General features: G+C 36.2%; 1 protein-coding gene across 1 annotated transcript in view; it reads left to right on the top strand.

Annotated features, from left to right (window-relative positions):
- Window positions 1–15,052, top strand: part of r (carbamoyl-phosphate synthetase 2, aspartate transcarbamylase, and dihydroorotase rudimentary) — a 64,218-nt gene extending 49,166 nt beyond the window's left edge. Inside the window, exons 5-8 of the mRNA XM_073976248.1 lie at window positions 508–647; window positions 714–2,574; window positions 2,646–3,029; window positions 14,499–15,052. Of these exons, the coding sequence (XP_073832349.1) occupies window positions 508–647; window positions 714–2,574; window positions 2,646–3,029; window positions 14,499–14,699 (2,586 nt within the window). The 3' untranslated portion in view covers window positions 14,700–15,052. The remainder of the gene's footprint in view (window positions 1–507; window positions 648–713; window positions 2,575–2,645; window positions 3,030–14,498) is intronic.
- Window positions 15,053–17,121: the final 2,069 nt, after the last annotated feature.

A 17,121-nucleotide genomic window follows, 5' to 3' on the forward strand; every position in this document is an offset into this window, starting at 1 on the left:
TCTCAAACACACCAACTTGATCTAAGTTTGAAAAAACATAACGAGGTGCAAAGTTTGGACACAACGAACAGACGAACAATGACTAACTCGACTCTAAATTGTCTAAAATAGATTTCGAACAATCATATGTGGGTTCTAAAAGTAATATTTCGCAGAAGCACATTTTTGATCTATCAAAGTGTGTGTACCCTCGCTAGTCTATAGGCTGAGGGTATTAAAAACATTAACTGGATCCGTATTTGTCGGCAATGTCCCACACACTCAATGAAGGTCTATTTTAATGTAAAAAAGGAAAAGTAATCTCTTAACCTTAAAATATTACTGAAAATCAAGATTTATTGGGTTTTCTCTATGTGGAAATGTCAGATCTCTTCCATGTAGGGCGTTTTCCCAAAAATATATATATTTTTCCAAATACATACATACATATTTTTTCAATAGAGCAAATCATTGTTCATCTTCCATGCTGATAATGTTTTCTTAATCTTCTTCTTATTTTCTTTACAGGTTGAGTGTGTCCAGTGGACATTTGATAAGAATGTAACTGACGATCTGAATGGAGAACTGATGCACTTGGCCGAGTTCTTATCACAAAAACAATTCGATATGATCATCAATTTACCCATGCGGGGTGGTGGCGCAAGAAGGTATGTACGAACCTATTTACCTGAGTAAAACATTACTTACCCTACCTTGTTTTTCTTTCTCCTCAGAGTATCATCCTTTATGACTCATGGTTATCGTACTCGCCGTTTGGCTGTTGACTATTCCATTCCCTTGGTAACGGATGTTAAGTGCACGAAACTTTTGGTAGAATCTATGCGTGTAACGGGACGTAAACCAGCCATGAAAACCCACACCGATTGTATGACATCGCGGCGTATGGTAACACTGCCCGGTTTTATTGATGTCCATACACATTTGCGGGAACCAGGTGCAACACACAAAGAAGATTTTGCAAGTGGTACGGCAGCTGCTTTGGCTGGAGGTGTTACTATGGTTTGTGCCATGCCCAATACAAACCCCTCAGTGGTGGATCGCAACACCTTTACTCTATTCCAAGAACTGGCAAAGGCTGGAGCTCGTTGTGATTATGCCCTGTATGTAGGAGCTTCGGACAACAATTGGCAACATGTCAATGAATTGGCTGCCCAAGCGGCTGGCTTGAAAATGTACCTTAATGATACCTTTAGTACATTGAAAATGACCGATATGACCATTTGGGAGAAACATATGCAAAACTGGCCAAAGAGGGCGCCAATTGTGTGCCATGCAGAAAAACAAACAATGGCTGCTGTTATCTTGATGGCCCATTTGATGGATCGATCGGTGCATATTTGTCATTTGGCCCGCAAGGAGGAAATTATGATTGTGCGAGCCGCCAAGGAAAAAGGCATGAGAGTGACATGCGAAGTATGCCCCCATCACCTGTTCTTGTCCACCAAGGATATACCCAATATAGGCTCGGGACGTGCTGAAGTCAGACCCGTCCTGTGTTCTCCAGAAGACCAAAAAGCCTTATGGGATAATTTGGAATATATCGATGTCTTTGCCACAGATCATGCTCCTCACACATGGGAGGAAAAGAATTCGGAGACACCACCACCTGGTTTCCCTGGTTTGGAAACTATTTTACCACTCCTCTTGCAGGCAGTGGAAGAGGGTCGTTTGACACTGGATGATATAAGAAATAAATTCTATCGCAATCCCAAGAGAATTTTCAGTTTACCAGAACAACCGAATACCTATGTTGAGGTGGATTTGGATGAGGAATGGACTATTTCAAAAGATTGCATGCATTCCAAGGCCAAGTGGACACCATTCCAGGGTATGAAAGTCAAGGGTAAAGTACATCGTGTGGTTTTGCGTGGCGAAGTGGCTTTCATTGATGGTGAGGTTCTGGTTCAACCTGGTTTCGGACAAAATGTACGCAGCCAATACAATCTCAAACCCATGGATCCATTGGAAATCAAAACATCCATTGATAATTTGGATAGCATTAAAATTTTGGATCGTAGTGCTGAATTTGTATCCGATTCCCAGACAAATGAAGCATTCTCTAAGTTATTATCCGAAACTCCATCGAAAGTGCACTTCTCGGGAGATCCAAACTTCCTGCGTCCCATTTCACCTTTGCCTCGTGTACGTTGTGACTCGGCCAGTAATGCCACCCTCAAGGAGTTGATACAACGAAATTCATCGGTGAGTGCTCCCATTTCACCTGTGGCTCCCACCCTCCTTGGGCGTCATGTTCTCTCTGTGGATATGTTTAGCAAGGAACAATTGAATGATATTTTCAATTTGGCTCAAATGCTTAAGAGTCGTGTGGTCAAAGATCGTCCTGTTGACGACTTGTTAAAGGGTAAAATTATGGCATCGGTATTCTACGAGGTTAGTACTCGAACCTCATGTAGTTTTGCTGCTGCCATGCAGCGATTGGGTGGTCGTGTCATTTATATGGATCAAACAAGTTCATCGGTGAAAAAGGGTGAAACTTTGGAGGATAGTATTGCCGTAATGGCGGGATATTCAGATGTTGTGGTCCTAAGACATCCAGAACCGGGGGCGGTGGCGGTAAGTTGAGATGTTTTTCTTACTTACTTTTTAGAAACAATTTTTACTCAAATGTTTGGTTCTTTTTACAGCGTGCTGCCCAACATTCCCGCAAACCCTTAATCAATGCCGGTGATGGTGTTGGTGAACATCCCACTCAAGCCCTGCTTGATATTTTCACAATTCGTGAAGAGATTGGTACCGTGAATGGTTTAACCATTACCATGGTTGGTGATTTGAAACATGGCCGCACTGTCCATTCCTTGGCACGCTTGTTGACTTTGTACAATGTCACAATTCAGTATGTCAGCCCTGACAATCTTGGTATGCCCGATCATATTGTGCGTTATTTGAACTCGAAGGGTATCAGCCAGAAAACCATGCTAAGTTTGGAGGAAGCTCTACCGACCACAGATGTTTTATATATGACTCGCATACAAAAGGAACGTTTCTCCAGCGAAGAGGAGTATGAAAATGTAAGTATATATATTTTCTCCTTAGATATGTTATCGGGCAATTAGGTTTAGGACTTCAATACAGTCCTAATATGGTATGGTATGTTAATGAGACGGTCTAGAAACAATTAGTACAGTATGCCGTGTAAATGCCGCAAACAACTGAGAAGTTATAGACTTATCTATAACTAAGGTTGTGTTGGAAGACAAATTACGAACGATCGAAATTTTTGGATTCCCTTAAGCGGGGTACACACGATCAGTTTTGACTGTAGATTTTTCGGAATTATCGATAACTGTCCAACCGTCCAGCAACCACAAAATATTTTGTGGTTGCCTGATGACTGACAAAAGTGAACGGCCACACCGGCAAGCAACCGATTATTTGAGCAAAACTGACAGTCAAAACTGATCGTGTGTACCCCGCTTTATACGATCGAAATTATTTGAAAAAGTTATCGATACATACGGTTATCGAACGGTGAAACATATGGTAAACATAAAATATTACAAACAAACAAGTTGTTGTGTTGTGTTGTCGTAAAATGAAATGAAAACATGAAAATTGTATAAAATAATAGAAAATTTAAAAAAAAAATAAAAGGAATAGTGACCCGAAATAAATTCCACTATGTAAAAATATAATAATCGCATTCTGGCATTGGAAAATATATTCTTAATTTTTAAGAAACAGTTCCTTTTTGTCTAGTTTTTTTACTCGTTTTATTGAAAAAAGTCATTAGTATGCGATTTCGATTAGTTTTATTGCAAAATGTTCTATCACTGTTCACCCTGATTGTTGATCCGGCACACAAGAGCAGCTGAAACCCTCAACGTTTTCTTCATCCTTAAAGTACCTATCATCCTTTATGATTTACTTTTATTGTACTCGCCATTTGGCTATTGACTCTTCTATCCCCTTGGTAAAATATGTGACGTGCACGAAGTTCTTGCTAAAATCTATGCGAGTCACTTGATGTAAACGAGCCATGAAAACCCTCACCGACTGTATGAGATCGCAGCGGATGGTAACACTGCCTGGTTTTGTTGATGTCCATTAACTCAAAAGCTACACGCTGAAACATTCATACGAAACTTTCCCATTATTATGGCGTTTATAGATCGAGTTCCATACTAAAGTGATTTTATGAAATTACTGTATTGGGGAACTCGACCTAAGAACGCCAAAATAATGGAAAAGTTTCGTATGAAAGTTTCAGCGTGTGGCTTTAGAGTAACACATGAGAGAACCGGGCGCATCACAAAATGAAGATTTTGCAAGTGGCCCGGCATCTGTGCTGTGCCCAATACAAACCCCACTGTGGCCAATCGCAACACCTTTACTTGGATAAAACCGTTAAATGTGGTCCTATGTCCACAAGTTTCTCTGGGGAAGTGTTCCAACTACTGAAAACCTTAAACGTCAAATCGCAGCTAATTCTGTCAGAAAAAAATCCTATTATCCGTTATATGTCCATTCCATGCCGATATAGCCTATCTTCGAAGTTGGCTTCATGTTTCAATTCCCTAGGATAATTACTGCTAGATAGACGAACACGAAAAGTATATGCTGAGGTGAAGGACACTGACATCACACACTGTCGCGAGTTCATATTAAATGTGGCCAAAAATAGAAGGAGTTATCGTAGGTGCATCAATTTTGGTACACGTACATATTATTGACTAACCATCTACAGGACAAAAAATTGGGACGATCGGTCCACGTTTTGATATAGCTCCCATGGAACCGTACCTCCCGATTTTCGGTATTTTGAAAGTTTAAGATACAATGACCAACCGAAAGTGTTCAAATTTGGTGGTTAGTCTTCGGCAGAGGTATAAAACATTCGAACAGAGAATTGTGGGCGTAGGTCCACGTTTTGATATAGCCCCCATAGAACGGTACCTCCCGATTATCGGTATTTTCAAGATTTTAGCCTCATTACTACACCGAAATTCCTGAAATTTAGTATTATTAGTCTTCGTTGGGGGTATGATACCGTTGTGACCTCAATATCCACCCGAAATAATTGAAATTTGGTCTTTCGTCTTCATATTTTTGTGAGCATATTGAATACACCAACTCTCTTGTCTTTATATATGAGAAATTTAAAAATATGTTTTTACTGATTAATGGTCAAAAACGGTCCATTTTTTGTAAAAAAATCGAATTTTGATTTTCGCTGTTCACCACTTAAAAAAAAATATATTTTTAAAAGTCTCTCGTCTTAAAGCAAGATTATTAGTAGACATCGGATTTTTGCATGTTTTTTATTTCTCATCCGATTGGACTCAAATTTTGGATCTAGGCGTTTTAAGGGTCTATTTTTCGATATTTGGGGTCATATCAAAAATATGCAAAATATATGCAAAAAATATGCCAAAAAATATGCAAAAAATATGCAAAATATGCAAAAAATATGCAAAATATGCAAAAAATATGCAGAATATGCAAAAAATATGCAAAATATGCAAACAGTTTTTGGGCGAAAATCGTCATAAAAGTCGTAAAATTTACAATTAAAGTTGGAAAAAATCATAAAAAAACATTAAAGTGTCCTAAATTAAGACTGTTGGCCATTTAACGTCTATTTTTTAGAAGATTATTATGTTATTGATACCTCTTACGACGGTGTGGTATAGGATATATGGTATTGTACTACTATTTTTTATTGTTAAACTATGCAAAAATATAAAATTTGATAAAATATCAATCATTTTATGTACATTCAATATTTTCTTTGTCTTAATTTGTAGCTTTAGGCTGGTTTTAACTCAAAGGGAAGGAATCAATGTCGGATTTTTTTAGGCGGTGGTGCGGCCTAAACTGTTTACTTAGATTATATTTTAGATAGATTTAAGATTAAGATTGCCAATTGAGCACCATTGGAATAAGTTAACACGTGCTACTGGAGCCTCGAAGTTATGAAAATCTTGTCTCTCTCGGCGACCCATATCTGTGGAACGGTTAAAGCTATTTGCCCGTATTATGCATTATATTAAAGACCATTCTGTTTATTTTATATTCAAAATCAAAATGCGTAAGTATTACTGAATTCGAGTTAGAAAGCCAGTGTCCCGATTAACGTGACTACGTACGCCTTAGGGCGAAAATGGAGCCTATCTGGGTATAGCCGACAACTTGGAGAACGCATTGTTTTAGTTGTTCGTCCTTTGTAATATATTGGTTGTAATCTGAGGTGTGCTCGACTCGGAGTTATTGTGACTTTTTTATGAATTTCGACCAGTTGTTCTTTTATAAGTTTGGGTCGAATATTACCGGAGAAGTTTCCATCTTCGCTTTGTTAAGATTTTTGTCGCCATTTGACTCTTAACGGTGTTTTGCACTGTCGGATCAAACAATGCAAAAACAACAAGTTCAGTACTAAGATACCACAGATAATTTATAATTTTTTTTATTTCCTTTTTCTGTCTATGTTTTCGTATTTCAATAGATTGTCAATGAGGTCTAGGTCTTCTTTTGATGCTAAACGCTTCGTAGAATCTGAAGAACCATCTGTCCCGAAAATAATTAAGTGCAGCTCCTAACCAGGAAATTGTCATTGCTGCTGGATCCCTGTAAAGTGTCCTATAGGAACGTTAGTCGTATCATTTTATCTACAGTAGAAGCTATCGGAGAGGACCCCAACAAATATATGATCTTTAGAAGCTTTACCCGTTTATTCCGGAGAATAAACAGTGAAAAATACTCGCAACAACTTCAAGGAAGATACCCCAAAACAAGTATGGAAAACTATTACCAGGTATTCCCAAAACAGTGCAGAAAGAACGGGTTGCTGTTCTGGTATCATCTGGTATGGGGGTAAAGAACAACTCCTGGCGTTCCTGAAACTGACAGTAGCTCAGGGGAGAAACAAGACTTAACAGTGTTCGAATGCCTAGAATAATGGGGTCTTACCAGCTTGAGCAGATGTTAAGTCGAGAGCTTCTGTACCTGCGTACAGACTTATAAGAAGTATTGTTGCGAGGGATTTTTGGCTGCAAGTTTGGCAGCACATCCGGACAGCAATCAAACATATTCACGCGATTTCTATAAGAATAGTCTGCGATTGACAAATCCAAGTTCGATGTGGGCGAGAATGTTTTAAAACTACTTCCCAGCTGACTTCCAAAGAACAAGAGGTCGTAGAAGCACTCTGTGTTTTCATCTTTCGAGCCTGGGTTAACGCGCCCAGAACGTTTCTTATTTTGTTTATTTATTTTGTATCAAACGACAACAACTGAGTGTTATAAATGAGAGTGTGGGTTATTGATTTTACAAAACGTATAATGAACAAGATAATGGTTATATAGATATAATATTGGATGGATTGCGTAAACATAAACTATAGGTTGAAAAGGATTAGAGACAATAGATTGAGTTTAATACAACAAATAGTAAAAACGAAATTCAGAAATATTTTTTAGGTCCAAAAAAATACCTAAACCGCATTGAAGATTTATTGAAATACGAAACAAATATCAGATAAAGGAAATAACAAAATGATAAATCATCTGTGGTATCTTACTCCTGAAGTTGTTGGCCTGATCTGATAGTTCAAACCACCGTAAAGAGCCAAATGCGATAAAAATCGTAATAAAGCTAGCAGAAGAAGATGGAAAAAACCAAACTAATAGTACGGTTACACTAGAGTTTTTTTGCCGGGTTAACCCACTTCGAGGGGATTTATTTGACGTTTGCGCTATGGAATTGACATTTGAAATCCAAACCCACTGGGTTAATCCGGCTAAGTGTAACCGGGGTATAACAAAAGACCAACTGCCAAAACTTCTTGTTCCAGGAAGGGTAAAGGATGTTAAACAACTTGAAAGTTGTGAACGACGTAACAGAACAAGGATTCGAGTTCATCACCAAGTAGTCATCTTTACCCAGATGTCTCCAAAATAACATTATGTCAGTCCCTTAAATAAATTTAAATATGAACAAAATGTAAAAGACATTTGTTTTCATTCCCAAAAATTGATAATATGTGAAGAAATAAAAAAATAATTCAAAAAAATTAAGTTACAATGTTTTATTTATAAAAGCACTTAAAACTATAACATAATTTTTAATGATGGATTCTCTCAAATAAAACGCTTGCTGTTTAATATTGCCACAATTTTTAATTCAAATGCAAACGTTTTATTTGAGGGATTTAATCATTAAAAATTATTTTCTAGTTTTAAGTGCATTTGTAAATAAAACACTATAACTTATTTTTTAACTATTTGTTATTTTTAACTTTTCAGCATTTATTTTTTTTACCACTGGGAACCTCATAACAAAATTATAGCCAATGTAGATAAAAACTTTAAAATACCTGAAATCGTGTTGTACCGTTATATAGGGGTTATACCAAAACCTTAACCTGAGTCCAACATTTTTTGTGAGGAAGTTTCTGTATCATTGGGAACCCCAAATGCTAAGTTATAGCCAATCCGGCCTAAAAATTTAAACAGAATCCTTAAAATACTTTAAATCGGGTGGTACCGCTATATGGGGGCTCTAAGAAAAAATGGACCCATATTGGTTTTGGTTTCATATTCATGTATTGTCATCCAAGTCTGAAAAGTGTGCAAAGTTTTAGTTCGATTGGTCAACTACAACTGTGTGGAAAATATGTTACTACATTTGAACTAAACAGACACCAAAGCAAGTTAAATTAAACACTGTAAAAAAGGGTTTTTCACAATAGGCTCCATTTTCACCCTAAGGCGTTTTCGGGACAGTGGCTTTATTATGTTGAATTCAGTAATACTTACGTATTTTGTTGTTCGGCAAGAAATATTAAGAATAGTATGGCATTTATTTTAATGCATAACACGGGTAAATAGTTTTAACCGTTTCATAGATATGGGTAGCTGAAGTCGTCAAATAGCCAAAAAATCGAGATTTTCATAACTACGAGGCCCCAGTGGCATGTGTTAACATATTCCAATTGTGCTCAAACTTTAACAATCTTAAAATCTAACTAAGCTAAACACTTTAAGGGAGGCCGCATAAAAAAATCCGACATCGATGTTTTCCCTTTGAGTTAAAACCAGACTAATGCGACAAATTAAGACAAAGAAAATATTGAATTTTAAATAAAATATTTGACATTTTAACAAATTTTATATTTTTTAATAGGTTTATAATAAAAAAATGGTATTACAATATACATATAACCATATGTTTATAGCCACACTGTGGTAAGGGGTCTCAATATCATAATGATCTGCTAAAAAAGCGACGTTAAACATCCAAAAATTTTAATTCAGGACACTTTGATGATTTTTCCCAACTTTAATTGTCAATTTTATGACGATTTTCGGCCAAAAACTGTTTGCATATTTTGCTTTTTTTTTGCATATTCTGCATATTTTTTGCATATTATGCATATTTTTTGCATATTTTGCATATTTTTTGCATATTTTGTGCATATGCAAAATATGCAAATATGCAAAATAAATACAAAATATGACCCTGCCATTGAATTTAGATTTCTTTGAAACGAATTTTGGTCCAATCAGAATCTTCGTATCTTTATTATTAAAAAATATGCAAATATGCAAAATCCGATGTCTAATTATTAGGTACTTAATAAACCCAAAAAATATATGATGACCAGTTCATTCGTTTTCGCGCTATAGCCAACAGCGCAAAACACTTTGTTAAGAATGTTCGTCTGCAAACCTCTGCAGCTGGAACCCTTATACGTTTGAATTACTCACTTTTCACAACTCAAACAGCAAATAATATCGATATACACTTTTATATAATTTTTCCCCACTCCACTAATTTTAAAATTTGGCTCACAAAATGGATTTATTAAGTACCACAGACATGGGTGGCTGTAAACACCATATGATCACTATTTACTCCCAAACAAAATCAAATCTATGTTTATTACATCTAAAACAATCTTTAAAATTCATTTTAGAACAATAAATTACTTTAAATATTAAAATTTTGGAGCATAATACAATTTATTAATTTAAGTAAAATAAGAACAAAAATACACATTTCCATCAATTATCGGATTTGAACCTTCACATGGACAAAACTACTTGACAAATCAATACCATAATTAAAATTCCATCAAATTGAAATATTTACTTTATATTGCCATCGATAAATTTGCATTCCGAAGTACTTGATTTTGACCATTTTTGGCCACGGTCGTGACACTGTGCGTCATGTCTTCTAGGGTTAATGAGTTACATTTTGGGATTGTCTCATTGACAATTCCAAAATGTAGCTCATTGGGGTTTTTGTGAGCCGTAGAAGGATATTGGCAACGGCGATTCAAGAAGCAAATCTGAACAACACATGTTGCCCTCGGATATGTGATAGATACAATGTTTTGGGCTTGGATCGTAGGAGAAATGGAGGAGGTGGAATTGTAACCCTATTTCAACAGTCTGTTTAGTACAGACCTATCTCACTTGACTCTGGAGACCTATGTATATCTGAAATATAGAGTAGTTCGTGTCAAGTGGGGAACAGCGTTATTTGCCTGACATCCGACCACTGTTGGAAGCCGACAACCTAGGCGGTTTTAAAGCGCATTGAGAGCTACGGCATTCAATCTTAGGAAATTATCAGGGAGGTCATGTGCTGGCTGACCATACATATATAGGCAATAGTCGCACAATCTCACAGTGGTTAGCATGTCCACCTTGCACGTTAAGATGCGTGGGTTCGATTCACCGCCCATCAACATCGCAAATATTTCGTGATGGTCACCCCTCAGAAGTAAAAAAAGGTATGTGCCGGATTGGGCAGACATCAGCCGTCACCGTCAACCCAACAACTACAAGTTCGTTTCTAGTTTGGGAGCGGTATGTTCCTGAAGCCTGCACCTTTTTATTTTGGTCCGTGACGGGATAGAGTGTAACCACGGATTATGGTGTTGCTTCGTTTTGTCAGCGTCTCATTCAGGTAGGTGTCTGTTAGATGCAACTGATGCCGTGAATGTGTACATTTCAGGAATTAGATCGTACCGTCCTGAAAGGAGTATTGGTCAAGTATGGATCGACCGAGATAGAAATACTGAATGTGTATAACACTCCGACTCCGCAAATTAAAAATTGTGTCCCGCGTTATTCACCTAACATCAGGCCTCTGATGCAAGCCGATAACCGTCTGGTAATATTCTCGTCTCTATCAATAGACCTCTTGACTTCATAACCACTGAAAGTTGCACAGTGGTTCAGAATCGTTTTTTCCTGGTCAAAACTCTGTAACTTAGCAATTTTTTTTTGTTCGAAAGATAACATAATCTGCTTTCCGATGCATAAAAAACATTCGAATTAAAAATTGGAGTTTTTTTAAATGTTGCATCAAAATATGAGTGGTTTTGAGTTTTTCATATGTTCTAACTATTTAAAAAAGGTCAAACACCAATAAACAAAACACAAAAATAGAAAAAATTAAAAAAAATGGAAACAATTTTTTAAGCATTTTTTCAAAAAATTTTTACCCATGTAATTACAAAAACATGAAAAAAGTGTTAAACCAACGGAATAGGAAGCGTACAAAAGTATATACGGGTTGAAAGAGGACACCCCCGGGTATCATTCTATGAAAACCGAAGCTGTTTCCTAAAAGTTCTTGTCTACTAAAGTTAGAATTTCACTTTGTTTAAACGCTACCGTAATTTATTGAAACAGTTCTTAAGACAAATTTTCTACGTGCTTAGGAAAAAAAACAATTAACACAATATATGATATAGAATCCGAGAAATAACTTTTTTTTTCTCCAAAAAATTGCAGAAATTACGAATTTCCAAAATTGCGAAAAATTGGTCGTCTTTAGGAGCACGTCCACACCTTCCAATATTTTGACCTAATTTTTTGATTTCCTTATTTTCAATATGTTTACTATCGAACCCCATATAGAAATTAACAATCGGTGACGACAAAAAATTTGGAAATTGCTATCAAGTTGCCGATCATCAGCATGGATTCCGTAAGCAGCACAGCACGACAACTGCGCTGCACGCCATTACCACACCTATTTGTCAAGGACTCAACCAGAGACGGCCGTGCGATAGAACAGTGATGGTGGCGCTTGACTTATCAAAAGCCTTTGATACAGTCAGGCACTCCACGTTGTTTGAGGAAATTGAGCGGACAACCCTCCGGCCAAGTTTGAAACGTTGGATAGTCAATTATATGTGTGGGAGAAAGTCGTACGTGGAATTCAGGAACAAGAAGTCCAAATCCCGTAGAGTGAAACAGGGAGTTCCCCAAGGTGTGGTGATATCTCCGGAACTGTTTAAACTCTACCTTTCCTGTATTCCGCCCCCTCCAGAAGGCATCGAGATCGTAACGTATGCGGATGATTGCAAGATCCTGAAGTCAAGTGCCTATCCTAATGACATCTGTGAGGGACTGAACAACTATTTAACTGATCTTACCACTTTTTTCCATTCGAGGAATATGCAGATTTCCGCCACAAAATCAACAGCCACTCTGTTCACCACATCGACAGCGCAGTTTGGAAGAGAATTGAATGTCGTGGTCGACGGTAGCAGAATAGTATTCACACGGATGCAGTTGCTAAGACCATAAGCAAATATAATGTGAATAAAGTTCTCGGAGTACATCCCCATCTATCGCAGCTGAGGAGCGTCAGCTGCCACGACAAACTAGAGTAGTTTTGGCTCAACTACGCTCGGGATATTGCAGTCGCCTAAATTCTTATTGGGCGACCGCGCCGTGCAAGACATCTGCCCAGTATGTGACATGGGCCCGCACGACGCAAAACACCTTTTCAACTGCCCAGCCAGACCTACTCATCTAACTCCAATGGATCTGTGTTTACATCCCATCGAAGCAGCCACTTTCCTGGAACTGGAGATAGACCAGAGCCAGATTGAACAGAAGAACGAACATACAAATATAATAATAATCCTGTTACAACAACAACAAACAATTTGGGTTTTGGCCAGGAACATCGATTCCTGAATCACTGTGCGTCTTACTTTCCTTAAGCATGGAATAGCAAATTGGGATTCAGATAATTCACCAACAAATTTTTGAAGGATATTTTCTACAAATTGAGAACTCACTATGCCAAATTTCAGCCAACATGATTGTACAATGAGGCTAATAGGTAAAAATTACCTTAAATCGGGAGGTACTTATATAGGGGGGCTATATCAAAACATGGACCCAGATACTCCATGTTCAGTACCAGAAGTTCTGTTGATATAAGAAAGATTTGAGCCAAATTTTGTCAGCCTACGTCTAATGGTTCGGCAGTTAAAGAGTTTTTACCCAACATTTGGGTAAATACTCGAAATCAGGGTACCTTTATATGGAGGCTACAAAAAAAAAAGTGGAGCTATGTTGACAGATTTTTGCAAGAATATTTTCTACATATTGAGAGCTCACTGTGCCAAATTTCAGTCAATATGATTGTACAATGAGGCTAATAGGTAAAACATACCTTAAATCGGGAGGTACGGATATATGGGGGCTATATAAAAACATGGACCCAGAGACCCCGTGTTCAGTACCAGATGTCAGCCTACGTCAAGTGGTTCGGCAGGGTAAATACTCGAAATCCTGGTACCCTTATATGGGGGCTATTAGAAAACGTGGACCTATATTGACAAATTTTTGCAAGGATATTTTCTACACATTGAGAACTCACTGTGCCAAGCTACAGCCAATATTATTGTAAAATGTGGCTAATAGACAAAAAATACCTTAAATCGGGAGGTACGTTTATATAAGGGCTATATCAAAACATGGACCCAGAGACCCCATGTTCAGTACCAGAAGTTCTGTTGACATAAGAAAGATTTGAGCCAAATTTTGTCAGCCTCCGTCAAGTGGTTCGGCAGTTAATGAGTTTTTACCCAACACTTGGGTAAAAATACCCGGGTATTTACCCAAGTATTTACCCACTAGTTTAAAGTATTGTAAAACTATCCATTTTGAAACGAATTTACAACCTAAACCCAAGAACAGGGTGTAAAATGTTGTATTTGCCATTCAATATAGTAAATACTCAAATAAATACCCGGTAAATACCATCTCTAATCATCCTGCTGGTCGAATAACTGAAATAAGACATAAATTTCTAATAGAGGCGATGGGATAAGCGAATAAAAGTGATGAACGTCAAAGTTCGAAATCAAGTCAGAGAACTGGTATTGGAAGTCAAACGGATAGAGGAACGACCCCCAAAATTGTAGTTGGAAGCAAAACCGAATTAATAAAAATTAGAACGAATACAAGTGTAATAGCTGATACAACAACAACAATTTACCCTGATTATCAATAACTATATACCGTCACATCCATTCAATTAAGGCTTTCTAATTTCAAAGTTCTTTTTTCTCCCGGATGAATCAATAGCAGACTTATATCTATAGATTATTTTTACACTACTAGATAATAAACTTCAAAGCAATCCATTAAAATCACAACAATCGTAATGTTTGCAACAATAAACTAATCAATTTATTTTTATTTATTTTTCCTTTGTAGTGTTGCGGCAAATTCATTGTTACACCCAAACTGATGACTCGTGCTAGCCGTCGTACCATAGTTATGCATCCCCTACCCAGAGTTTTTGAAATCAGTAAAGATTTCGATTCCGATCCCCGAGCTGCCTATTTCCGTCAAGCCGAATATGGAATGTATATTCGCATGGCTCTGTTGGCCATGGTTTGTGGTTGTCGTAACTGAGAAGAAGAAGAAACAGAGACAGAGAAAATCAAGTGGAACTTTCATTAACTGGAACATAGCGGATATTCAATTTCCGTGGAAATATAAAATAACAATAACATCAAACACACTTTAAAAGTGTACCGATGTTAGAAGAGAATCCCCTAAGCAAAGCATTTGTTTGTTTTTTATATACACACAATTTTTATACATATTTTATCTAATTATTAATTTAAGTTAAATATATATATTATGAAATATGATCTACACTACTTTTGATACACAAGAAATATATATCTAATGATTTTATATTAACACAAAAAGAAAAAAAGAGTTAAAATATACGCACGTTTACTCATCAAACTCTAAACAAATGTGTTTTTTTTGGAATTTATGGGTTTCTATGTAGGTATTTCCGAGATGTAAGGTGTTGAAATAAAACTTAAAATTAAAATCCAAAAATTGCCTTTGGAACGGTTTAATTATATCCACGCATTCAAAAGTTATAGACAATCCAAATCTATGTTGATTTCTTGTGAACATGGCAACCATGCCAATTGTACGACGCCTGCGCCATCTATTGATTCACTAGATTAAAATTGGCATGTTCAAAAGTTAAAAGTTCGTTATAACTTAGAAACTATGTAAGATATTCATATAAATTTGCTATCATATGAAAAGTATGAAATTTCTCTAAAATACAAAATTAAAACATAAATTTTCTCTAAACAAAAATTATGAAATTAAAGAAAATTAGCAAATTTTTCCCCCAAAAAATTATTCAAATTATTCAAAACCGTGGTATTTAAAAATTCTGAAATTTCTACATGCACGATGATTCAAATTGTTACCCACAGTTCACTAAAACAGCAGAAAAACAATTTAATTTCATTTATTCATAAATTGAAATAATTTGTTTAATTTAGCGCCTAAAAGTATACTTTAAATTTTACTCACTCTATGTGATAGAAGGAATTTTTGTAAAAAATCATTTTAAAAAATCCTATAACTTTTTAAACCAGCACGTTAAAAGCACAAATGAGGTGTCATATGAAAGCTACAATGTTCCCCTGCAGTATAGAAATATATTAAAAAACTTAAAGAAATATCTGTGAAAGTTATTAAACATATTAATATAAGTGATTTTGCACATTTATTAGGATTCAACATTGGTCTGTAACAGGCATAGGTTTATAGAGGAACTTTGTACCTTTAATACGACACCAAATTTATTTGAATATCTTTAATAGTTTAAAAGTTATGACACATTTAAGACAGCTTTGAAATTTTGACATGCCGATTTTGAATAATGCCGATCAATAGATGGCGCAGGCGTCGTACAATTGGCATGGTTGCCAAGTTAAAAGAAATCAAATTAAAATTTAATTGCCTGTAACTTTTGACTGCGTGGAGATATTTTGGTCGTTCAATGAGGGATTTTTAGGCCCTAAGGTACTCTTTTAGCTCCCCTTACTTTGGGATTTTCAATCAAAAGGTTATCATCAGATTTACTAACGCGTGTTTTTTAAATATTTTTTCAACGACCATTAGGCACAGAAGTAGGCGTGGATCTTTTTAACAAGATTTTTTCAGAGAAATAGGCGTGGATCTTTTTAACAAGATTTTTTCAGAGAAATAGGCGTGGATCTTTTTAACAAGATTTTTTCAGAGAAATAGGCGTGGATCTTTTTAACAAGATTTTTTCAGAGAAATAGGCGTGGATCTTTTTAACAAGATTTTTTCAGAGAAATAGGCGTGGATCTTTTTAACAAGATTTTTTCAGAGAAATAGGCGTGGATCTTTTTAACAAGATTTTTTCAGAGAAATAGGCGTGGATCTTTTTAACAAGATTTTTTCAGAGAAATAGGCGTGGATCTTTTTAACAAGATTTTTTCAGAGAAATAGGCGTGGATCTTTTTAACAAGATTTTTTCAGAGAAATAGGCGTGGGTCTTTTTAACAAGATTTTTTCAGAGAAATAGGCGTGGATCTTTTTAACAAGATTTTTTCAGAGAAATAGGCGTGGATCTTTTTAACAAGATTTTTTCAGAGAAATAGGCGTGGATCTTTTTAACAAGATTTTTTCAGAGAAATAGGCGTGGATCTTTTTAACAAGATTTTTTCAGAGAAATAGGCGTGGATCTTTTTAACAAGATTTTTTCAGAGAAATAGGCGTGGATCTTTTTAACAAGATTTTTTCAGAGAAATAGGCGTGGATCTTTTTAACAAGATTTTTTCAGAGAAATAGGCGTGGATCTTTTTAACAAGATTTTTTCAGAGAAATAGGCGTGGATCTTTTTAACAAGATTTTTTCAGAGAAATAGGCGTGGATCTTTTTAACAAGATTTTTTCAGAGAAATAGGCGTGGATCTTTTTAACAAGATTTTTTCAGAGAAATAGGCGTGGATCTTTTTAACAAGATTTTTTCAGAGAAATAGGCGTGG

Source organism: Musca autumnalis, unplaced genomic scaffold (genome assembly GCF_047663935.1).
Source record: "Musca autumnalis isolate F117 unplaced genomic scaffold, ASM4766393v1 scaffold_3, whole genome shotgun sequence".
Taxonomy (NCBI): Eukaryota; Metazoa; Arthropoda; class Insecta; order Diptera; family Muscidae; genus Musca; species Musca autumnalis.